This window comes from Lotus japonicus, chromosome 3 (assembly GCF_012489685.1).
Source record: "Lotus japonicus ecotype B-129 chromosome 3, LjGifu_v1.2".
In the NCBI taxonomy this organism is placed as follows: Eukaryota; Viridiplantae; Streptophyta; class Magnoliopsida; order Fabales; family Fabaceae; genus Lotus; species Lotus japonicus.
In genome coordinates, this window is record NC_080043.1 from 25,265,460 (window position 1) to 25,289,205 (window position 23,746).

Genomic DNA, 23,746 nt, shown 5'->3' on the forward strand with positions numbered 1-23,746 from the left:
ATGTATAAACTTTAACTTTACACACAATTAGTTTCTTTTTTACTGTTCTATTCTTTTCATTCAGTTGAAATTGAAGCAGAAGCTGCTACGTTTCTTTTATTAATTTCTATACTTTTCTGATTCTACTGGGGAAGGCTTTGCAGCAGATCCCGATTCCTAGCAAGTACACACAGTTCTACTTCAAGTGTTTTCATACATCATACATAAACATAGGCAGAAAGTATTCATAAGTATATCAGTAGAGAAGAAAGCTTTCCGATTTTTTCTAAAATAAAAACATCTATCCTACAATCCTGCAGTTAATCTAAAAGTTCCAGGAAGGTTGTCTTCATTTCATCACCTACCTCAGTGATACACATCAATCATAAGTTTAAGCCATACCTATAGTTTGCTGAGGAATGTTAAATCACACAAGTGTTTCACAAAGATTACATACTAACTTTGGATGATCTAACTACCCCTAATCCTGTCCTACATGGACTATTAGTGTTTCAAATAAGCAAGTTAGGAATTACACACACTTTCTTGAATTTTTATATAAAACTATTGACCAACATAGTATGGAGTTAAACCCCATGGGTAAGTTAGATAATCTCTACTAATTTATATTCTAAATCCTATAACCATGCAGCACACAAATGATACCAACACCAATGCCACTTACCCAACTCTCCAACACACATCCTAAAACCTGACCAATACTTAACATGTTCAAAATCCATTACAGTATTTCAGAATTCAACTTTTAACACAATCATGACTTCTCCAATCCTTCTCCAAATTAACAACAAACCTCAAATTAGGTAAGGAGACGCTAGTGAAGGACATGCCATAAGAAAACTGTCAACTTAAACAAGTTAATAAATCCATCCTAGAGTACTAGCAAACTTAATAAGGATCCCAAAAAGATTCGATTCGAGTAGACATCCCATATACCAGTTTGTACCAGTAGCATTCGGCAAAGTCAAGCCATGCCTCTCCCATTATAAGTTATGAACCAACCATCGACAGCCAACCACACCACCCAAACACCACACAACCTCCAATGAGCTTCCGAGAACCTATCCAGGAGCCCCAACATTCCGACTTCTAAGATTTCCTCGTACCATAGCTGCCAGTCTTCTGTTTTGTTTTTTTCCATCCTATTTTTCCTTATTTTGTCTATTATGCTGTGACTAATCAGATCTCTGTTCTGGTTATTATTTGCTTTCCTCTTTTTCTTTATTTTGGGTGCTTCTATTTTGTCTTTGTTCAGTCTGTTCTATTATTAATTATGAAAGACATGAGTTTTAAGTACTGTATATCATTTTTTAGCATTATATATGTATATAGTACAAATGATATATCATAATTTAGTGCAGCAGCCTTCCCTATTTGCTCTACCACTAAAACATTTATGGGGTCGGACACTAGGCGCTATTATCCGGGATTAACAACACTGTTTTAGATTAATTCTATGATAATAGAATTAAAGTGTAACAGGAAAAGTGAACACATCAACTAGGAACCCAAAGTACTGCTAACCACCAACTGCATCTGTCATATCACCCTTCTACTAGGAAAGAATACCAAGGACCAGCCAAAATCAGAACTAGCAATTGACAACTCAACTCAGCTCCAAAATGCACCACACCCAATCTACCCATCAATTCAAAGAAGAGCTATGGTTCATTCACACCTATTTTGTTTTCCACTCCACTTCCACTTCTATTTTCCATCTATCTATCAATCTCTTCTCATTCGAACATATCACCCATCTCACCTCTCTCTTCTTCCTATTTCTCTCTTCTCTCCACACTCCACTCCATTTCCACTTTTAAGGAGTGTGAATAAAACTTTAACCTTTAAAAAATACTAGATGGCACTCATGCCTTCAATTGAACATAGACAAGGTTTGACTTCCCAGAGATTAATAAAAATGTGAAGCTTGTTGCGAAAAGTTCCAAATATTATCTGCTTAAATGGAAGAGCCTATTCTATCATATTTGGATATTGCTAAAATGACACAAGTAGGGGTTTATGCAAGACAAATGGTCCTACATATGATAAGTAATTTCATAAATCTATAATTGAGAAAGAAACCAATGAATGGTTTGTCATATTCTGAAAAACCTCATCAACAGACAAATATTAAACAATACTATCAGTCATATATCAATCAGTGATACATTCAGCTAAATAGACCAGTCATTGAGTCAATGATTTCCAAATAATATTTCCATTTGCATCTTCCTCTCTTGTTTCCAATCTCAATTTCCACAAGTAGTGATTTCCAAACCTCAATTGATTTCCAAGTCAAAGAGAACTAGAAGCAAATAGTCAAATACTACTATAATCTGTGAGAATTATTATGTACAGTAATAAAACTAACCAACAATATTCAATTTCAAACCTAAACCAAAACGCATAGCTATATGAAGAGTTGGAAACATTAACTAACCACTGGAAAGAAAAATCAATTTCCCCCAATTTTGAAACCTAGGGTTTCAGAAAAACGGATACCCAGAATCAAATTCGGGGCAATCTGCGGAAAAATCAAGTCCACACCTGGCATTCCCTGGATCCACCGATCAAATCGCCGGAAGTGGAGTTCGACTTGATGCTGACGGGGAGCTTCCGGCACAGAACCTTAAGCCAACGCGTCCTGAACCTCCACTTCCCAGAGCGGAACGAAGCGGATGCCAGAATCTGCACATCTAAGGGGACGGAGCCACCAGACCGGTCAGCGTTGATGGAATCAACGGCGCGGGTTCCGATGTAGGCGCCGGCGGCGGAGAACGTGGCGTTTAGGGTGGTTTGTGACTTGGTATCCTGCTTAAACGGAGCGAGATTGTTCTCGGTGATGTAGTCGGAGCGGTAGAAGAGCGAGGAGCGGAGGCCGTTGTAGGTGACGGACATCTTCTTGTTGCCGTTACGGACGAGGAAGGCGAGGTTGCAGGTGGCGGTGATGGATTGGGAGGTGAGGGAGAAGTTGGTGACGGAGAGGGAGGTGAGGGTGAAGTGAGGGAGAGTGGGGCGGAGGACGAGCCATGTGATGATGAGGATGCAGCCGGAGACTACGGCGAGGCAGACGATGGTGGCGAAGAAGGCGCGGAGGAAGGAGCGGCGGGCGTAGGGGCGGGGGTTGTTGTAGTATTGGTATGGGTAGGCGGCGGAGGGGGGTGGTGGTTGTTGGTGGCCGCCGTTGGGGTGGTGGAACTGTGGCGCCGGGTAACCGGTGACGGGTCTAGAAGGATCTTGGTACTGCATTGCTTGGTTTGCTGACGGTGAGAATGAAGAAAGTGAAGTGGAGTGTGCGAGTGGAAGAAAGAACAGAACTTTATATATATAATATATATATATATTCCTTTTTTGCTTTTACAAATTCTGGAATTTCGATTCATTTTCGTGTATGTGGGACCTAAGAGAAAACTCGATTGAGCTGCCACGTGTAGAGTTCGCGTGAAATGAAAAAGGCTAGCCAATGAAAAAAATTAATTTTTTTTTCCTAATTAATGTAGTGTGTTTGGATCGGCGTTAGTAGAGTTGGATCTGACTAGAATTAGATCTGGTAACGTGAGTTTAAGTGACGTGATTTATATTTGAAAACATTTACCCATAATTGATTTTCGTAAATGAATTATAGTACAAATAATACGAATACACAAAATTAGATCAATCAGATGAAAAAGTACATAAGTCGATTCTGCCAGATTCGGATCAAATTTGTTGAATCAATTCTCAAAATTAATTCCAAAACATCTTCAAAATGATAAAGATCCATATTTAATGCTCTAATCCACGTTTAGAACTTAAATCCACATTTGAGAATTGCAACCAAACGTCCAAATATACCGTAGAGTTAGACTAAGAGCATCTCTAATGCTAGTTCTTAATTCTTAGTTCTTAGCACTATTCATGTGAGCCCGTATTGCCACATGTGCTTAAGCAACTCTCAAGCAATTTTGCTCAAACCATGAGTTCTTAGTTCCTAGTTCTTACCACTATTCATTTGGTCCCACCAACTACATTATTTATACTTTTTATTTTCATAAAGTAATAAAACAAAACTCATAAAGTAATAAAGTAATTTGGATGAGAGAGAAAAAATGATTTTTTATGCTAAGAACTCAAAAGTAAAACTCCTTATATAAGAACTGAGTTCTTATTTTTAAGAACTAAGAACTCCATGTCAGCACCTCCAATAGTTAAGAACTCAGTTTTTAGTTCTTAGCTTAAAAATAAGAACTAAATCCTTGCATTGGAGATGCTCTAAGATGAAAATGAATGAAATATGTCACTGCTACCAGGTAAGGTAATGTTGTCTATTTATCTGTCAAAAAAAAATGTTGTCTATTTAGTTATATTTGTGCTTTATAATATTTTAGCCAATTTTATCTTTTCTACATGTTCTCATAGAAGCATATTTTATTCATGCATTTAAAATACAAAAATAATATAGCAAAAGAGAATACAATATAAAAAGATCAAACTAATCTCAACACATGGAAGTACCTTTTGGTGAGGATACAAAGGCAAAAAAACAACATGCACACAAGGAATATTCTGCTTCTGGATAGAAGAATAACCGGATCAACAAATGTTCGTGGAATCAAAAATAAAGAAAGGAAACAATCTCAAATTCTCAATATGACCTAAAGATTTCCATCGACCATACAATCATCACTTAGCATTTTTATTTATTTTTATAGTTTGGTGGGTTCAGCTCCGGTCTCCTAAAAAATTACATTTCATGTGATTTTTGCGTGTCACTTCTTTTATGTAGTTTGGACGTCATGCTATAGATGTTTGGGGGCTCAACCGGTACTCCCAATAGAAGGGTTATCACACTTCTTAGAAATATCAGAAGTTGAAATGGAGAACCATTTGGTTTGCTGGTATATGGAGTATAGTATTAATGTATATGGCTACATCGGAATCCCTTGCCTTGAAGGGGGAGCAAACCAACTCTGAATCAGTTTTTGAACTGATCAAACTCCGGCCGGTCTTGGGTCTGGCTTAGATTGTTGACAAAGGACTTCAAGTGTTCATTTTAGGAGTAGGAGAGGAAACCAGTTTTATGTATGTCTGGTGCATAATGATAAAAAGGAGCAAAGTGGATGGAATATTTAGATCTGTAAGGCACGTGGTGATACCTTCAGGTGCTGGTATATGTGCTGGGATATTTGGGTTCCATGTGACCTTTGATGCATGGGTGCTGCTTGCTGTTTATTATCATATTATTTATGCAGGTTACATTGTAGTAGTGCTGGTGTGAAGAGGCCTAGGTTCCATGGAGATTTTGAAGCAGGGTATGTCTTATGTTAGGTAACAGCCAAAGCCTAGCCAAGACAATCTTGCTGTTACTGTCTGCTTTGTTGAAATTGTGGATAATTTTCATTATGGATAATTGCCCCCATCAAATCATAATTGTAATTGATCATCTCATAGCATGTTTATTTCTGCATTGAAATGTTTTAGAATTACTTCGGATTAAAAGTTACAAGTCATAACTTCTGATTAAAGAAAGATTGGAGAACATTGACAGTGTAAATCAATTGTCAACTATGCTTGGCCAGAAGATATCCATACAGTTTGCTGTATGTTGATGTTATTAATTTGTAAGGTTTCTATTTACAACAGCAATAAAGCACTGAAAGAAATACAAAAATGAGAGAAGAAACAATAAAGCCTGTTTTTTCACTTCATTCAAGTGGCACTTAAAAAGCTATGTGCGAGTAAAGCAATAAAAAAAAATTCAAATGCAAGCAGACTTACAAGGATAAGAAACCTCATTAACATCTTCCCCCACTTGGCCACTTTCATCAATGATCAACCATCAACCCTTTTAGACTCTTGGCTAACCAAATTGCTGTCTCCCTTGGGGAGACCTTGTCTTTTCCAAAAGGCTTCAGAACAATGGAAAGTTCCTCGAGTCTATTTTGCTGCAGCAAATCTGCAGACAACTCTAGCAGCCCTTCAAGTGCCTCAGCTCTCTGCGTGGAAGATTTGACATCCAAAGTTTCCTTTACTGGTGCTTCCTCTGCAGTTGTAGGAGGGTTAAATTTTGTACAGCCAGTGGAATCAGATTTTGAAAGAAGAGTATCAGGGGTTTTCACATCTTGTTTCTTAACACTAGGATGGTCAGAAATACTTGATTTCAAGCTCAACGAGTCAGAGAAACTCGAAGATTTAACATTAGGAGATTTAGGAGTACTCAGGTTTCTAATTTCCAAATTATCAGAAATATTTGACTCCGAGTTTGTAGCTTCAGAGCAATTTGACTTCACTTTTCTCGTTTCTGAATTATCCCTTGCAATGTTGATAAATTTACCAACATCTACATTTTGAACCACAGATTCCTTCACTAGCTCACTCCCCATACGGTAACTGCTATGGCGTATAACGTGAATGACATCATCAAAAGCTGGAGGAAGATGGCCAGAAGCTGGCTTTTCTGGTGCTGGATTCTGTAAAACTGTTTCTTTCTCTTCTTGTAAAACTTTCTGGCTTGAAATTTTAGTCGAGATAATCTGAGTGGCAGTTTCAGCCACTGATGGGAGTTGGTGTTTGAGAGACTTGGTTGAAGTCATTTCCTCAGAAATATTTTGAAGTTCTTTGATTTGTGGCGTGACTTCTGCAGAGGGATCTACAGATCTCTTATCACACCCGGAGGCAGCAGGTGTAGTTGTTTGATTTCTGAGAAAACTATCATCAGAAGCAAACTTTACCTGAGAATCTTGAACTGAGTGATCAAGAGTTAAACTGGGGCTCACTTTCTCAATACTAGTAATTGTTGCATGCCGAAAATTTGGTGTAAGCAGAGAGGTTTCCCCAGACAAATTTTGAGGAGGTGAGCTGCTATTTGGATGTGATTCCACATTTTCAGGGTGGTTTGAACACTCATGATCAGGAAGCATTGGTGCACTCAAGTCAATAAAAGTGGTTGCAAAGTCAGAAAGTTCGAATCCTTGAATAGAGACTGAAGATGAGACAGAATTGCTGCTTTTAGTCTCTATTCCTTTGGAACTACTTTCAAAAGCCTTCAAAGGCTCTCTAGTAAATTCCTTAGAAATATGTTGTGGATGGCCGTTAGTCAACTGTTGATGACTCATCTTAGCCTCCTGAGCTATTTTATTTTGACTTGACTTTCCTGTATCATTTGCGACATTTGGATTGTCGAGCCCAGCCTGCCTCATACGTCCTGGAAATGAAGGTGGTTTAAGTGAGCTTGGAGGAGTCTTTTGCTTAGACCTTATTGGAACTCCATGATCGTCTATGTGTTTAATTGGACCAGATGAAGTCACATTATATCGAGGTCTATTTTTTGGTGTTGAATTTATCACCGGTAACTGCCAGCATGGATCAATGTACAGAAAATAAATTTTAATGGCATAAGGAAATACTTAAAAGTAGCTAATAGCATAGTATATCATTTCTAATGGTAATGTACCTGATGCTTTGAAGTATGTCGTCCCTGCATCTGTTTTGCAGAATCAGGGGTAGCTTTTGAAGGTGCATCAGTTGCCACATCTAAATTAGGCTTCAAAGCAGAAACACCAAAATTAGGCTTGGGCAATTTGGACGGTGTTTCAGTTTCTGTATTAATTTTCTGTGTTGATACGCCACCAGCCTTTATTCTATTGCTTCTCAGGGGAGAACTTGTCTCTCTAACTTTTTCATCTTTTAATGCCATCACTATGTTCTTCGTTTTTTTTGGTTGCTTAAATACAGCATTAGAATGGCGCTCTTTGTGAGTTTGCTTCATAACTTCCTGTTTATCTGTTTTGGTATTGACATTACTGGAGCTACTTCCTTCTTCACTGGGCAGAGGAAGCTCAGAGCTATCATCATCAAATGATTCCAGGTCTGCCTCAGTGGTTTCGCTCTCACACTTTGGGACTGCTTTTGTAATGTTTCTCTCATTTGACATCAAACTATCTTTGTCACTACTTGTACTACTACTGTTTTGACTTCCTGCCATATTTTTCTGAGAACCATGGGCAGCAGATATTAGCTTTTCAGGAGAACTGGCTGTTGGAGAACAGAAAGATGAACGATATTGATGAACATAAGGCTGCAAATAAGGGTGCTTTAAGATTTCAGATGCCTGTGCAAAATACAAGATGAAAGTGTTCAGACTAAGCAGCCATAGGAAACCAGTTTTCACATTGAAAATTAGGTTACTCTCAGGAGAGGCTTACTGTTGGACGATGCTCAGGATTTTTTCTCAGCATGCCCCTTATCAGTGTTTTCCTGGGTGCATGAACCGACAATTTAAAATTTTCAAAACACATATATGCACATAAATGAATTGTATAACAAGGTCCTTAACGCACGCACACAATAATATACGCGTAAATGAGTAACTACATCTTTCTTCCATACCAACTTGAATTCATCAGGTAATCACAACGCACAGGTAAATCTGATAAGATTAAACCTCCTTTGATCCAAGTTTATCGCCGGAAAAAGAAGAATTTCAGGTCTGGAACCACCATGGGGGGTGGCGCAGCCACTACTGTGGCCATGGAGACTGCTGAGCAGCCAAAACAGCAAGGAGAGAGGGGAAATACGAATTTGGCAGATGGATAGGGGCAGTTACCAGTCTGTAGTTATTAGGAGTTAGCAGTTATTATGTGTGTATGTCAGTTTGAATTCAAAATAGAAACTGCACTATGCAGTTGTATAAATAATAGATGTAGCCTATTAGATGGTTGTCCAGGAAATTATAAGTGTGGTAGTATGGAGAGAACAGGCTCTCGAACTCCTGCTGTATTGTACTATTCCCAGTAGAGATTCTTCATCTCTGCAGTATCAATAATAATTATCCATTATTCTATTCCCCTATCTTATCAAAATCACTGACTTATTATTATAGCAGTGACACTAAGCTTAACAAACTAGTCAGAAACTTACAAGGATGGGGCATAACAGGGAGGCAAAGGACCAATAGCGGAACGATTTATCTTGCTTATCAGTCCTGCCATATCCTGAAAACAGAATTTATCATCTTTATTAAGAATAAAGAACCATAATAAGATACCTCCACAGTCCACACAAACAAATATCTATATGATATTGTAGAGAACCACATGCATAACCGATTGAAAATCACCCAGCAATTATGATCAGCAAAGCTCCAGAAATGTCAGTATACTAAATGTGATGCAGTACGGCAGTACCAGACCATTAACAAACAAACATCAGTTAATATGGGTGGCAAAACCCGCTTAGATTTACAACTCCATCGCAGATGCCAGAGTAGCAATCATAATATGGGACATTATGAGGGTTCTTGAAGATGGCAGATACCGGAGTAGCATTCATAATATAGGTCATAATGAGGGTTTTTGAAGATGGTAGCTTTGCAAAATATGGTGTTAATCTCAACAGCAGCTTAGTTTTTAATAATGCCTACCTTTTTATAGTTTTATTCCATCTAGACTATTTACACAAAGTGATACCTTGTCTGTTTGTTGCAAGAAATCTTAAATTTGCTCATATTATGTTCAGATTTAACTTGAGGATAACACATTAAAAGGATTCACTAAAGATTAGTACTTACAAAAATTATCGGAACTCTTAGCCCAAAGGGAAAAAAAAAAACTTTTCATTTTCCTTCTTGACCATTTATGCATATTGATTCCTTATCTTTTATGTTGTGCAAAAATTCTACATTGCTAACTTTGATGCAGAAATCAAATATTACATTCATGTATGACTTGATGATAGGGCATTAAATGAAAGACAAAAGACTACAACATGCTGATAACTACAAAAAAGCAAAAGTAAAAATAGAGGAAATCTTACAAAGGCTTTAAAAGCATGGCGATGAGCAGCCATCTCATATATACAACATCCTGAACAACAAAAAGCATTTCAGGCAGCTGCAGCTAAACCGAGATCAGATATTCATCACATAAAATGTATACCTAATGACCAAATATCAGATTTGAATCCATAAGGAATATCTGTCAGCAGTTCAGGACACATGTAGTTGGGAGTTCCTACCACCTGCACACAAGTATTTACAACAGTTAACTAATTCCACAACTAATAACTGTGCATTTGTTTTCATTTAGGAAATAAATGCAATGCTAATCATATGGACAGAAAATATGGTACCATTGTCAATTTGTAATATTAACAATCTATAGCAGTTGGAAATTATCAAATCATGGATTCCATCCTTACAGAATATGAGAAAAGAAAAAAAAAAGCTCTTTACAACAGCCATCGAGCAGAACCAGATTCAGTAGAAACTAAACTTCTTAAAACTGATAGTAATAACTAATAACCACTAGTCTTGTCAATCAAATTTGAAGCTTGGAAGCATATCTAATCCGCTCAAACAGCATTCAATATGGCTCTCCCTTTTTTTCACATGAACCATCTATCTCAAAAGCTTAACCTATTGGGTGAAGACACATGAATGGTTTTATATTGTAATTATAACAAATGAGCTAGCAGTTAGCACCTATGTCAGGTTCGATGCCAATTTTTTCATGAACTTTAAATGAAACAAAAGCTTTCTAATAACAAACATAATAAGAAACTGAGGCTTTATGTTCCTAATGAACATATAAAGTTTTAGGGAACACTTGCGAGGGACAAGTCCAACAGAACTGCTGGATTATATTTGAATTTGAATAGGTGTTTTCTGAGTGTGAGTATAACTGGATGTCTACATATTCCGAGATAAAGGGCAATGATGTGAAGACTAGAAACCTTAAACTCACAATTCCACTTAGTGCTTCTGGTGTTAGCATTTAGATTCATCAATACTGTGGAAACTAGACAGCAAAGTTTAGCAATCCTAAGTTCCTTACATTTCTTAAACAAGAAGTTTGAATTTAAAGAAGACCAAAAAGAGAGCAACAAAATCCCAATTTCATACATACCGAAGAAGTCAAATCATCTGCTTTTAGTGTCTTAGCAAGCCCAAAATCCCCTATAAAACATCAGAAAAATACAGAGAAAATCAAGATGAAGACTTAATAATCTATCTCTGACGTAATCAAATGTATTAGATGAACTCACCTAGGCGAACATCCTGATCCTTGGTAAGAAATATGTTGGAACACTGTCAGCAGAGTTGACAAAATTAAACTTAGTATATTTTCAAATGGAAGAGTAAGAGGAAAAAAAGGACCATATAGTTTTTTTTGATCTAAGCAACACCTTCAGGTCACGGTGTAAAACAAAATTTGAATGTAGGTATTCTACTGCCAACAGTAATTGAGTAATCCACTTGCAGAGCTTCTGAGCAATGCCAAACACTTCCAAAGTGAGCAAGCAAAACATTTAACAAAAATCAAAGATTTAGGAAAATCAATTATATTTGCACACACCTCCTCTGGAAAGTAAGCCCCATTTGACTTTTTCATCAAGGCAGCCCTGTTAAAGATTTGAAGAGAAAACAAACATAAGAAAGATTTTAAACATTTAGGCATATAAAACTCATGAACTTTTACACGATACTGGGAGTCCACAGGTGTTAACAGGAGACTCACATGTCTCCACCTTCACAATATCCAGTAACAATGCAGACAAAACATCCCTACAAAACAAGTGAAACGTTATTAGCTGAAAAGTAAACAGTTGTAAAGTGAAATCAAGATCAAGGTGACATTAAACATTTTCTGTTATTACACTTTTTTGTTGCAAAAATGCCACTTTCATTCTATTCACAAAGATTTATGCCTAAGTCAGTTAAGTAAAAATAGAAAGATAAAAAAACAGGAATGGTTTTTTCTTTGCATACCAATCAAATCAGACCCCATTTGTTTTTTTTTTCTGAAGTTAAACAGCCATAAAATTGCAGTGCAAATATTTCGAGTTTAAAATAGAATGAAACAGTATAACAGTATTTGGCATTGCATGTTTAGAAGTTCTTCTACAATTGACTCTATAGCTAAAACCAATTCTGGAAAAAAACCTTCTGTGAGTAGCTTTTGGGTGCCAGAATTGATTCCGAGAAAAAAATTAATCCAAACATGTTAATATGTCTCATTTCAGAATCACTTGCCTCACAACCATTACTAATAATAGCTTCTATCAGAATCATTTATACAAATACATAACAATTAATAACAGATTTGTCCAAAGAAACTTAAGGGGTTTGAGGTGTTCTCACTTTCTCAACCCATGCCTCCTTAAATTCAACAATGTAGGGGTGCTGAATTCGAGCAATAAGCGCCATCTACAACAATCAAATCTCCATGCATGAGAACTTGAGAACAAATCAACAACTAACAAATGTGCAAGCAAACCCAAAATCAAAACCAAACCTCTTGATGAGCAGATCTTCTGCAACGTTCAGTCTGCCGCGCAAGCCTAATTTTCTTCAACACATATCTGCAACAAAACAAAACAAAACTTCAATTCCTCAAAATCACATTCATAACTTAGCCAAACAAACAAATAACTTTAGATTACACACTTCTTCTTCTCAGCCCTGTGGTTAACAAGAATAGCAGCACCAAACGCTCCGCGACCGATCTGCTCCATGATCTCATACTGATCCATTCTAGACCCCATTGCTAGCTCTCCCGATCCACACAACAAGAGAATTCAGCTTCCGATCGTCAACGGCAATCATGACACCATTTCTAGCTCCGCAATGTTGATCTCATAATATATATAAACGGTGTTGCTCTCTGTTTGTTTTTGCTTCAATCTTGTGCTTAATTGCGCTGCTGCTACACTAAACTTTAATTCTCTCTGTTTGAGTGTGAGGCTGGCATAATAATGGCAATAAATGGTAGTGATGGATTATGCGGCGTGATTATGTTGAGCAGTAATGGCTGCCAATAATTATTGTGTTTCTGTTTTTTTTATTGAATCAGAAGAAAGGAGAAGAAGAAGAACCAGTAAAACTGTTTCTCTCTCTCTAGAGATGAGTAGATTTTAGAGAGAGAAAGGAAGAGGGAGATTGTTTGGATCATAATTCATACGCCGACAGTCACACCTGGTCTACCATGCTTCCATTTTTTTGGATATACTTTGCAACATTGTACTATAAAAAACATTTTTCTTGTAAAAACATTTTTTTGGATATAATGATTTGACTTGCATAATAATGACACGTGGAAATTACAAGTGAAGTTGGAAAAATGGGGCATGAGAGATTCAAACTCAAGACCTGTAAGTAGGAAAACATGTATTTAATAAGTTCAGTTACATACATAATTGATATATACATCAAGCAAATTTAATTTATATCATTTCCTTGATCATCATCAATTTCATTTACTCATCTTCATCTCTCCAATCCACTCAGGAACCTCTCTTGAGAAAGTCTGACTGACAGAGGGGTAGACGGTGCATAGAGGGGTAGACGGTGCACTGTTGGAAAACATGAGGGGTAGAAACGTCGACAAAAATAGATTAGGGGCAGAATTTGCACAAACTTAAAATATTAGGGGTCAAAAATGTTTTTAGCCTTATCTTTTTGAATTTCTACAGTCCGTCACTTTATAAATCATAATTGGAAATATTAATAAAGTAACCTGAAAGGAACTTTTGGAGGTATTTTTAATAGCAAAGATGGTAGAACTAAGAGGAAGCACATTCAAACTATTGAGTCTATCAAAAAAACATTCAAACTATTGGGTACAATGCCCGTGGCCGTGGTATGTCGAGGAGAGACTGATAGAGGTTAAATCCTAAATAGAAGTGTGAAAGGATTTATAGGAAGAGTTGTCCACCAATTGAAATTTCCATGTTTAAAATATCTACTCTCTCTGTTTGCATAAGTTGAGGGCTAAACTCCCCTTAGTTAAACCTAGGGGTGTAAGTGGGTACGGTTCGATCTGCGAACTCGATCAAATCGAACTAAACCAAACGCATTATGGTGGATTGGATTGAGTCATTGATTTAGTTCGGATTTTTTTACTGAATCTGATCACCATCAGTTCGGGTATCAAATGCAAGAATTGAATATTCGCTGAATCCAAACCAACAAAATAATATTGAAAAATACTATTTATCTTACCATTCAGCCCAAAAATTCTCAGGTCCATTTACTCATTTAGATTTTACATTCTAACACATTTGTATATTTACTTTTACCTTAGCCATCATTTAGGTTGTATGGGAGATGTTGATTTTAGTTTGTTTATGTTAGATTATATGGATTAAGGGATGTTTTGTACTTTTGGAGATGCTGAATTATATAAAGTTTGTGTATTTTTTACAATTTCTAACATTTTTATAATAAATTTCGTGCAAATTTAATAATCATATTTTTTATTTTGCATCCCCTGACCACTCGAACCGAACCAATCCAATTGAGATTGGGTTGGTTTGATTTGAATCCATAAGAAAAAATCAAGAAATTCGAACCAACCAAAACCGAACATGTTTAATTAGTTCAGACATGCAAACACCCTAAATTCGAATCAACCCGGTCCGATTACACTCCTAGTAAAACTCCAACTTGTTGACAACCATCTTCAAGGAGATCCCTTGACTCGTCTAAATTAGGAGTGAGCATTTGTTGGTTTTTCCTGCATGTCATTGACACCCTCCTCAATAGTATAGAAGTGTTTTTCCTATCTGTTCTATATTTTTTATACTAAAAAATATTATTAGAATTTTTTTTCATCTATTAGTTTTTTAGAATTTAAAAATGATAAAACACTCTTCCACTTTGTAAAACTTTATCCACTAGTTGTAATTAGGTAAGAAAGACTTAATTTAGTGATAGAGATCCTTTTAAAAATGTTGACGATCGGATTCTGGAAAATCATCTGATCCTAGTCTTGGTTTAGATGAAAAGTAGAAAAATGAAAACCAATGTATGAAGGTTGGATATATGTGTATAAATAATTAATCCCTGTATGCCTATGCGTGGCCGGATTTGGTGGGATATCATATAATTATCTCAGTCCCTATTAACAATGTACGTATATGTGCTTATGTGTGGCTGGATTTAGTGGGATATCATAAACGTGGTGGTCCTTTTCTGCAAGACAAAGCCATTGCCAATTGGCAATACTTTAATTTTATTTTCTTAATTATATTGGTGGCTTGCTCTAGCAGCTCATGTACGATGATCCACAAAATAAATATTGAATTAATAATGTGTTACCTGCAAAAACAGCAATTTGATGTGCATTAAACATACGCACGAGAGATGATATCCCAGCGGGTTATAATTAAAAATAAATCTCGTGAAGGAGGCTAACAGGTGAGATCACACAACAATATATGAACATAGTACATCGTATCTCCTCTCATTAAAGAGGCAGGACAACACCACAAAAGCTCCGTTTGAAAAAACAACTTAATTAAATGTTTATGTTCATAAGTAACTATAAACGTTTATGACATAAACGCATATTCATAAGTTATTTTAAAAAATTTGTTGAAATAAATTGAAAATAAGTTATGTATAATCATAAGTTATCATGAGACTATAAGTTGTTTGCATAAGTTTTTCCAAACACTTACACAAGCGTTTATGCTATTAGATAAGCACAAATAAGTTCTCCCAAACGGGAAAAAAACATGCTTCACTCTACCAAATTAGCCCTAAAATTCGCTTTGAACATTTAACTGTGCAATAGCTAAGAACTAGCTGCTACTTAGCTGTGAGTTAGCTGCACTTTTGCTATAATTAGCTGAGAACTGGCTCTGCCCTGTCAAGGCGGAAGCTGCAGGTTCGAGTTCCGTCAGTCTCGATAGATACAATTCCAATCATTTTAGCCATGCATGAAAGCAACTCTCTGACAGGTTAAACTTGTTTTGGGACAATAAGACGGTTTTGATCATTAGAGAGGAATTTCTCAACTCAAAAGATATTTGTTGACATCTTTATGCTTTTCTCCTAGCCTCACAAGGAAAAGTTTTGAACACTTCTACACCATGAAGCAAGAAAAATGAAACTTGGACATCTTCAATCAGAACTGCAACGAAATTTTTTTGTATAATGTACTTTGGCTGTTTCACATTAGGATTATTTAGGTGGCAAGAAGAGATACATTCATGTTTCAAAATTAGGTCTCCACCACATTCCAATACAGTCACCTACCTAAATCAAGGAAATTACAGATCAGCTGCTCTCCATGTTGTAAGGTTGTGGTAACAAAATGAAGAGAAGTTAACCCACTTTGGAAAAGTTTATTTGAGAACTTATTTTTTAAGTTAAGTATTTATACAAGTATTTGAAAGAAGTTACGTTAATAGCTTATAACACTATATTTATTACATTTTTTTTCTATTTTCATGGGTTTTTTTATTTCATATGGTAGAAAAATGACTATGTTACGTATGTTTTTTTTTTTGGTTAAGCACTATGTTATGTATGTTACATTATATTAATATTAATTTTATATTTATTTCAAAAAAAAAATTATTAATTTTATAAAAATACTTCATTTACTTCACAGCAAAGTAAATCACTTTGGATAATTGCAGCATTTGCAGGAGTGAGAACTTTTGGGATCCATAGAGAAATTAAAAGCAAGAGTAAAATAATTACACAAGAGTTTAAACTCTAAATTTATCGAAAATCATTCCCGGGTTCATGGTTTCCCAGGAATATTAGAATAAGATTTCTATGTCTGAGCATTATAAAAAATGTGTTTGGTTAACAAATTCAATTCCTGGGTATGTTTTTAAATTTTATTTAATTAAAACATTTAAAAATAAGAAATTGAAATAAAAATAAAAGTTAGTGGAAAATAACTTCATTCCCATGGGAATGTAAGATACCCATCCTTGGACATGAGAATAAAATTTGAAGAAAACAAGGTAAAGTGGATGCCTGGGAATCCATGATACCTGAGAATATTTTTTCTAAAACTTATAACAAACATGTGAATGTTAAATTCCCAATCTTACTTACCCGGGAATGTTTAAAGTTCTCTTCTATCAAACGCCCCCTAAAATGAAAAATCACAGTTGATGTCAAATCAACAATTAGAGAATACACATTATGATTATATGCAATTTGTGCAACATAAAAACTTCACTACTCAACTACTTATATGGCTTTCCATGAGGCACTTTCGAACTGTGACCTGCCTGACTTGATTTTTTGTTGTTGTTTTAGGTGGTTTGAGTTCTACGGGTCCGCGGTGGAAAAAATGGTTTTCCTTGGTCTTTCACGTTCGATTTCATCTTGAGCTTCAATTCGATCGAACCGGTCAAACCAACTATATAAAAAAGTTCCGTAAAAAAAGCTATATAAATAAAAGTAAAAAACAATTGGGTCTAAACTGAGAGAACCCATTTATTCATTGACTCATCTCTTATTTCTCATTCTTCAAACATTCACAATCAAAAGAAAATCCTAGCCTCCAACTCTCTACTTCAGCGCCACTCTTCTTTCCTTCTCATCTCAGTTCATTTCCCTTTCCCACTTCCTAGTAAACCCTAGAGCCGCCACTACCAGTCCACATCTCTTCTCCTCTTACTAGCCATTGAAAACCCTAGTCGTCACAGTCCTTGCTTTCCCTTTCTCTCTCGTTGTTGCAAATATGTGGAAGCTTGGTTTCCTCATCTACATCTATAAGGAGTCGAAGTTGCATATTGGAAGAGGAGGTGGTTCTGGTTCTAGTTCTTAGTTTTGGTTCATCTCAAGTTATTGGTTCCTTCATTGTTCTCTTATCTTTCTCCCCTCTTGAGAGTACCCATAAGAAGATGATTATGTTGAAATTTGAGGCATGTAAGAAGATGATTCTATTGCTTTTGAGATATGGGGTTATTTGATTTGTATGGATCTATTGTTTCATTTCTTTTCTTTGATAGGATTTTTTCTTCTTTGTTCGAAATTGGTTAAGATTTTTTTCATTTTTTTTATTTTCCGTGATTATTTTCTTGATCTATAACCCGTGCGAACCTACCCGGCAAAACCACCACATGACAACGGTGAACCCAAACAACTCTAGTCAATAAACGGAAAGTGGCGGGCTTGGTGATTTGGTATTTTTCAATCGACGATTTTGGTCTTAAACCAACTTAAATCGTCTGGTGACCAGCCCTAATAGAAAAGAGATAAAAAGAATAATGAGTGAAAATAAGATGAAAAAGAAAGTGAAAGAATGAGTCAACACTCTTTAACAAAAGAACTTAAATCTAGGACATTTTCATCCTTTATCAACTTAGCAATGTGAAACTTAATTGCTAGCTAGTCTCAATCAACCCAATAGGAATATATGAGATATGGATTGCCCACATCCCATAAAGAGCTTGTAGAGACCGCTGACAAGGGGAACATAAATGACGTTAAGACTGGTATCTATTTGATTTTCGAATCAAATTAGAAAAGAAGCATATCCTTTCCGGTTCAATATAATTGGTTTGTTCAGATCAGATATGTATGATATCATAATTAAGATAGAGATTTGCGATGGCACCTCATCTGCCAGGTGATTTTGATTCAGGTGGCTCGACAACCACATAAGACGGCTCTGTTGCATGCAGTACACAGAGAGCAGTAGTGGTCATATGTACATATCTTCAATGAATAACTTCCTCCCCAAATGGCTGCACAAGCCATCATTCGATTTTTCAAATCCAATACTGTGACCGCGTTCAAAGTAATAGATATTCTGACAGTGCGTGAAAAAAGTTACATTCACGCTTATTTATAAGTGAAAATGGAGTGGAGAAAAGTGATAAAGTAAGAGATGTAATACATCTTGCAAGTGACATAAGGTTGTGGGCGAAAGAAGCGGTGTCCAACCCACTTGTTATTTGCTTTTTGGGCTAACATGAAGATGGGTGGGGGGGGGGGGGGGAGGGTAGCTCACTTGGTGAGCTAAGGGAATGAAGGGATTTGCAGGGTGAAGGGTCAGGGTTCGAATCCTGGTGAAGGAACTAATTTACTAACAATTAACAACTAACATTGACCTATATAAAAAAAAAAGGCTAACATGAAGATTCCTCAAAGTTTTATGTTTCTCGTGACCCAACAATAAGTGATACTATTGAAAGAGAATGAGTTAATGTCTGCTAGGGTTCTTCAAGGTTTTCTTCTCCAAAGGCGTGACGCTGGTGGATCCTTCTTCTTACTGATGTCGCGTCGTCGTCCCTATAGTTGGTTCTATCACGATTCCCTTGAGCCTGAGGTAGTTTTCTTTGCTCATTTTTGCTAGATCTGAGTAATAAATTGATCTGAGCTCAACATGGAAAATTGGATCTTCCTTGTGGCTGGTTTGGTTATTTAGGTTTGGAAGTTTGTTTGAAGTGATTTAGCTATATAGATTGTTTTATGGATTTTATAATTGCAAAAGCCTGGATGGTGAGGAAATTCACCAAAGGTTTGGTTGGGTTGCCAGATAGGGTGTGTTTGCTCATACTAATTTCTATGGAATGACTTAAGGCTTACGTACTAGAGATTAAAAAAAGATTTTGTTTGAGATGCTTGACGATGTGTTTATATTCTTATGTACATTTGTGGAAGAGCTTAATCGCTTAAGACTTACATAGTTTTAGAGATTTAATGAATATTTTTTTTTCGAACATGATTTTAATTTGATCATGATATATTTAAATGATTTTTCAGAAAATATTTTTTTTGTGTTTTTTCTGCTTTTTTTTTGGATTTTCGGTTCTTATGATAAATAAGTTTCTTTTTGTAGACTTTTTGATAGTTAAACCTAAACACATGTTTATAAGGAAAAATATTTAAAGAACATTAAAAAAATAGTTACAGCTAAACAAATATTTATGAAATAGAAGAAAACAAAATTTTCACAAAAAATAAAGAAGAAATGAAGTAAAAACTTGCCTCGAAAACACTCACAACCGCGTAGGCCTCTCCAGGGAGCTTGACCTTGCAGCACAAGAGCAACCACCAAAACTTTATACTGGAACATGAGTTTCGTGACGAACACTAAGCCAGTGTGATCCAAAATTTAAACTCGGGTGGAAATTTTGTATTTTACACTTTGTTTGGGTGACCCAAAACATTCAAATGAATATTGATCTTAGACTTAGTCTTAGATTTTATTGGAGGATGAAACGTGAGAGAGAACTCCCTACCTTTATAAAGGATAATGAGAAGGAAGGGTGGAGAAGACCAATGATTTACTTTAATGTAAAATTTCAATATTTCTAGTCAAATTTGATATCTTTTTCAACTGTCCACACTTTGAAATTACTTCCTGGTCTCCCTAATAACAAATCAATACATATATTAAAACAGAATCATTGTAAGAAGTTTTTGGCTGATGTGTCAACTCCACAAATATTTGGCAATATTTTATTCCCCCACCTGAATAAACTGCAATATTTTATTCACTCACCCATTATTTTAATACAGTTTATTCTAAACCCCTTCTCTCACCTTCTATGCCATCAATGCCTTTCACTTTTTCCCCCTCCCAACCACCGGTGGCTCTTCTCATTCTTCTCTTTTTCTCCCTCTCTTCATTTTCCCTTCTTAATTTTCCTCGATTTTGTTCATTCTTTTTCGGTTTTGCCGTGCACAACTACATTCTTCCTCTGTTATTGATGGCTTGGCCGCCCATTTTGTTCACCCAGTGTTATTCTCACCAACCAAAATTTGTTTTCTATTTTCTTAAAAACAATTTGGTGCATTTGTTCCGAAACCATGATTGTTTTTCTTTGATTCTTCAGCTTCTGCCGTTTAAAATTCAAATTGTTATTTCTCTCCATCTCTTCTATAAAAGGGTTAGATTTCTCAAGCCCAAACCCAGAAACCCTATTCGATAATTTCTTCCTAATCCCTTTTCAAGCTATTTCGCCATGTCTCTTAGGGTTGATGATGTTTCCAGCATTGATGCTTCGAAAGAAACGTGGTCTATCGTGGTGAAGGTCATTCGTCTTTGGTTAACTCCAAGCTATTCTGGATCTAAACTACCGTCGTCTTTAGAGATGGTTTTCATGGATTCAAAGGTTTTGAATTTGTTCCATCCCCTTTCAATCAGTATTCTTATTCTCTATATTTTCTAATGGTTTGTTTATTCATTTGTGTTTTAAGGGTGCTAAAATTCATGCTTCCATAAGGCGAACCTTGGTCTATAGATTCCAAAATTTGCTAACTGAGGGCCGGGTCTATCAGATATCATTTTTTGGTGTTTGTGAGAACGGAGGTGATTTCAGGACGACCCCCCACCCCTACAAGGTCAATTTCCAGATGCATACAACTGTGAGGATTCTGACAACCACCAACATCACTGGAAACCCATTCTCTTTCATGCCTTTATGTGATGTTGTTTTCAAAGAACCAGACACGTCCTACCTTATAGGTTTTTGTTTCCTTTTGACTGTAATTGTTGTTTTTTTTCCATGTTTCTGCTCTCCCTGACTCATTTTTTTTTTGGATCTTGGCAGATGTGATAGGTATCCTGACAGGGTCGTCCGGGGAGCAGGAGTTCGAAAAACATGGAAGAGTGCAAAAGAGGATTACATTAGAACTTGATCAGGAAGGGTATGTTTCAATCTGTTTATTTCCTTGCAGCCTATATTTAGTTGTGTTTGCAATGTTTGTTTATTTATTTTTTTGTTTTTCTTTAGGGTTCGCATTGAAGCTGCTTTTTTTGGAAAATATGTGGACGAAATAGTTGGTCAGTTGGCTTCTGGTGACATGACTAATGCAGTTATTGTAATTCAATTTGCTAAGATCAAGCCTTTCAAAGGTATTTATTTAATCTGCCTATCATTAATTATTCATTTTCTGCAATGCTTAATTTTTTTCTTAAATCGTTTACAGGAAAGGCTAGCATTCTGAATGTGTATGGCGCCAACATCACTGGAAACCCATTCTCTTTCATGCCTTTATGTGATGTTGTTTTCAAAGAACCAGACACGTCCTACCTTATAGGTTTTTGTTTCCTTTTGACTGTAATTGTTGTTTTTTTTCCATGTTTCTGCTCTCCCTGACTCATTTTTCTTTTTGGATCTTGGCAGATGTGATAGGTATCCTGACAGGGTCGTCCGGGGAGCAGGAGTTCGAAAAACATGGAAGAGTGCAAAAGAGGATTACATTAGAACTTGATCAGGAAGGGTATGTTTCAATCTGTTTATTTCCTTGCAGCCTATATTTAGTTGTGTTTGCAATGTTTGTTTATTTATTTTTTTGTTTTTCTTTAGGGTTCGCATTGAAGCTGCTTTTTTTGGAAAATATGTGGACGAAATAGTTGGTCAGTTGGCTTCTGGTGACATGACTAATGCAGTTATTGTAATTCAATTTGCTAAGATCAAGCCTTTCAAAGGTATTTATTTAATCTGCCTATCATTAATTATTCATTTTCTGCAATGCTTAATTTTTTTCTTAAATCGTTTATAGGAAAGGCTAGCATTCTGAATGTGTATGGCGCTACAAGAATTTTGTTTAATCCTGCAGTTGAGGAGGCTGCTCCTCTTCGAGCAAGGTTACTATCTGTTTTGTGTTCTTTATTTCATGTCTGTAACATGTCTAATATTATTAATATGCTTATAGGTTTTTTGAGACCAATGGTCCTGCTTCTCAAGTTCTTAGCCAGCTTCAAGATTCTGGAAAGTTGTCACCTGCAGAGGATTTTCTACGTCAAAATGAGGGGAGAACAATTGAACAAATTAAAGATTCGGTTGAGGTTTGAATTTATGAGGGTTTTTTGCCCTACTGTTTTAATTGTCATATTTTTTAAACAATTTTTATTGTTAATTGTAAAAAAAATTATACTTAGTTTATCCTATTTGTTTTTTCAGAAATCAGTTTGTGTGGTTCTTGCCACTGTTAAGTTCATCCCTGATGATAACGGTTGGTATTATCCTGCTTGCAAGTGTAACAAAAAGGTTTACCCCGCAGAAGACATGTACTTCTGTGAGTCTTGCGTTCGTCATGTTGTTACAGCCATTCCAAAGTACAAAATTCGCCTCAGAGTTATGGATGCAAAGGATTCTACTACTTTTGTGCTCTTTGATCAAGAAGCTTATAATCTGCTGAACAAACCATGTTCTGAGTTGGTTGAGAAATCTCATAAGGTAACATTACTAAACGTTATTTATTATTGGTTTTAAATAATTGACCTTGATTTATTTATGTCTTCTCTATTCATCTTCAGGACCCAAATGATCCCCAAGTTCCATTAGAAATTCTGAGTTTGATTGACAAAACTTTCTTATTCAAGATTGAGGTAGACAATAGTTCCAACACTTGGTTTGAGCCATCATATAGAGTGAAAAGAATATGTGCAGATCCTGATGTGATTTCTCAGTTCAAGATTTTAAACCCCCATTTAGATGGTTCCCCTCTCTATTTGATGTCAACTCCTAGCTCCAGCACTATGCCAGAAGGATCTTCTTCAAGTTTTTCAAAGGTTGCTTGATGTATTATGTATAATTTTTACTTTCATTGTCATTTTTTTTTCTTGAGCATTCGGTGATCTCATACCATGTGTTACCAATTTCATTTTAGAATCTTAGTGAAGAGTTTAACGTGGCTGGTGATCCTAATGTTGGGAATTCATTGAATTCCCCTGCCGTTGATTTAAGTAAGGACACTCAAGAAGGTTCAATTGTTTTGGCTTCTGTGGCTGAATTGAAGATGCAGTTTTCATCCAATTGAAAATCCAATGATTGGAAGCCAGAAATTAAATACAAAGACAAGGTAACCTACAATCTAACTACGCTAGGAGGCTCATTTGTTTGCTGAGTATAATTGACTTTGTGGCCTTACTGATTGATATGTATTTTATAATTTAGGTTCTCAATGGGGCTAACGTATCAAAATCTGTTCGAGCTGGAAGTTTTAACACTAAGTTGCCATCTGAAGTTAAGGAAGAACCCGCACCTGTTTCTGTCAAAG

General features: G+C 36.1%; 3 protein-coding genes across 3 annotated transcripts; 1 reads left to right on the forward strand and 2 right to left on the reverse strand.

Moving 5' to 3' along the window:
* Window positions 1-2,202: 2,202 nt before the first annotated feature.
* LOC130749153 (NDR1/HIN1-like protein 10) lies at window positions 2,203-3,319 on the reverse strand. Its single transcript, XM_057602448.1, has one exon. It carries the CDS (start codon window positions 3,247-3,249, stop codon window positions 2,536-2,538), a length of 714 nt encoding a protein of 237 aa, XP_057458431.1. The 5' UTR covers window positions 3,250-3,319; the 3' UTR covers window positions 2,203-2,535.
* Window positions 3,320-5,550: 2,231 nt separating this feature from the next.
* LOC130748276 (serine/threonine-protein kinase Nek1-like) lies at window positions 5,551-12,948 on the reverse strand. Its single transcript, XM_057601459.1, has 14 exons — window positions 12,425-12,948; window positions 12,273-12,339; window positions 12,119-12,184; window positions 11,496-11,542; window positions 11,334-11,379; window positions 11,164-11,244; window positions 11,023-11,065; window positions 10,884-10,933; window positions 9,915-9,996; window positions 9,793-9,842; window positions 8,899-8,972; window positions 8,184-8,235; window positions 7,433-8,089; window positions 5,551-7,331 (listed from the first exon to the last, which is right to left on the reverse strand). The coding sequence occupies exons 1-14, from the start codon at window positions 12,520-12,522 to the stop codon at window positions 5,805-5,807; spliced, it is 2,940 nt and encodes a 979-aa protein (XP_057457442.1). The 5' UTR covers window positions 12,523-12,948; the 3' UTR covers window positions 5,551-5,804.
* Window positions 12,949-20,703: 7,755 nt separating this feature from the next.
* LOC130743827 (uncharacterized) lies at window positions 20,704-22,408 on the forward strand. The gene is made up of 9 exons (XM_057596053.1): window positions 20,704-20,853; window positions 20,939-21,050; window positions 21,292-21,388; window positions 21,475-21,596; window positions 21,671-21,781; window positions 21,868-21,964; window positions 22,051-22,172; window positions 22,247-22,341; window positions 22,400-22,408. Exons 1-9 carry the CDS (start codon window positions 20,704-20,706, stop codon window positions 22,406-22,408), a joined length of 915 nt encoding a protein of 304 aa, XP_057452036.1.
* Window positions 22,409-23,746: the final 1,338 nt, after the last annotated feature.

Coding starts and splice junctions, on each gene's coding strand:
- LOC130749153 (XM_057602448.1), bottom strand. CDS start 3,249: ATGCAGTACCAAGATCCTTCTAGACCCGTCACCGGTTACCCGGCGCCA.
- LOC130748276 (XM_057601459.1), bottom strand. CDS start 12,522: ATGGGGTCTAGAATGGATCAGTATGAGATCATGGAGCAGATCGGTCGC. Junction 12,185..12,272: donor GAAGATCTGCTCATCAAGAG/GTTTGGTTTTGA, acceptor TGATTGTTGTAG/ATGGCGCTTATTGCTCGAAT. Junction 8,090..8,183: donor ATCCTGAGCATCGTCCAACA/GTAAGCCTCTCC, acceptor TATTTTGCACAG/GCATCTGAAATCTTAAAGCA.
- LOC130743827 (XM_057596053.1), top strand. CDS start 20,704: ATGTCTCTTAGGGTTGATGATGTTTCCAGCATTGATGCTTCGAAAGAA. Junction 20,854..20,938: donor TGGTTTTCATGGATTCAAAG/GTTTTGAATTTG, acceptor TTGTGTTTTAAG/GGTGCTAAAATTCATGCTTC. Junction 22,173..22,246: donor TAAGATCAAGCCTTTCAAAG/GTATTTATTTAA, acceptor AATCGTTTATAG/GAAAGGCTAGCATTCTGAAT.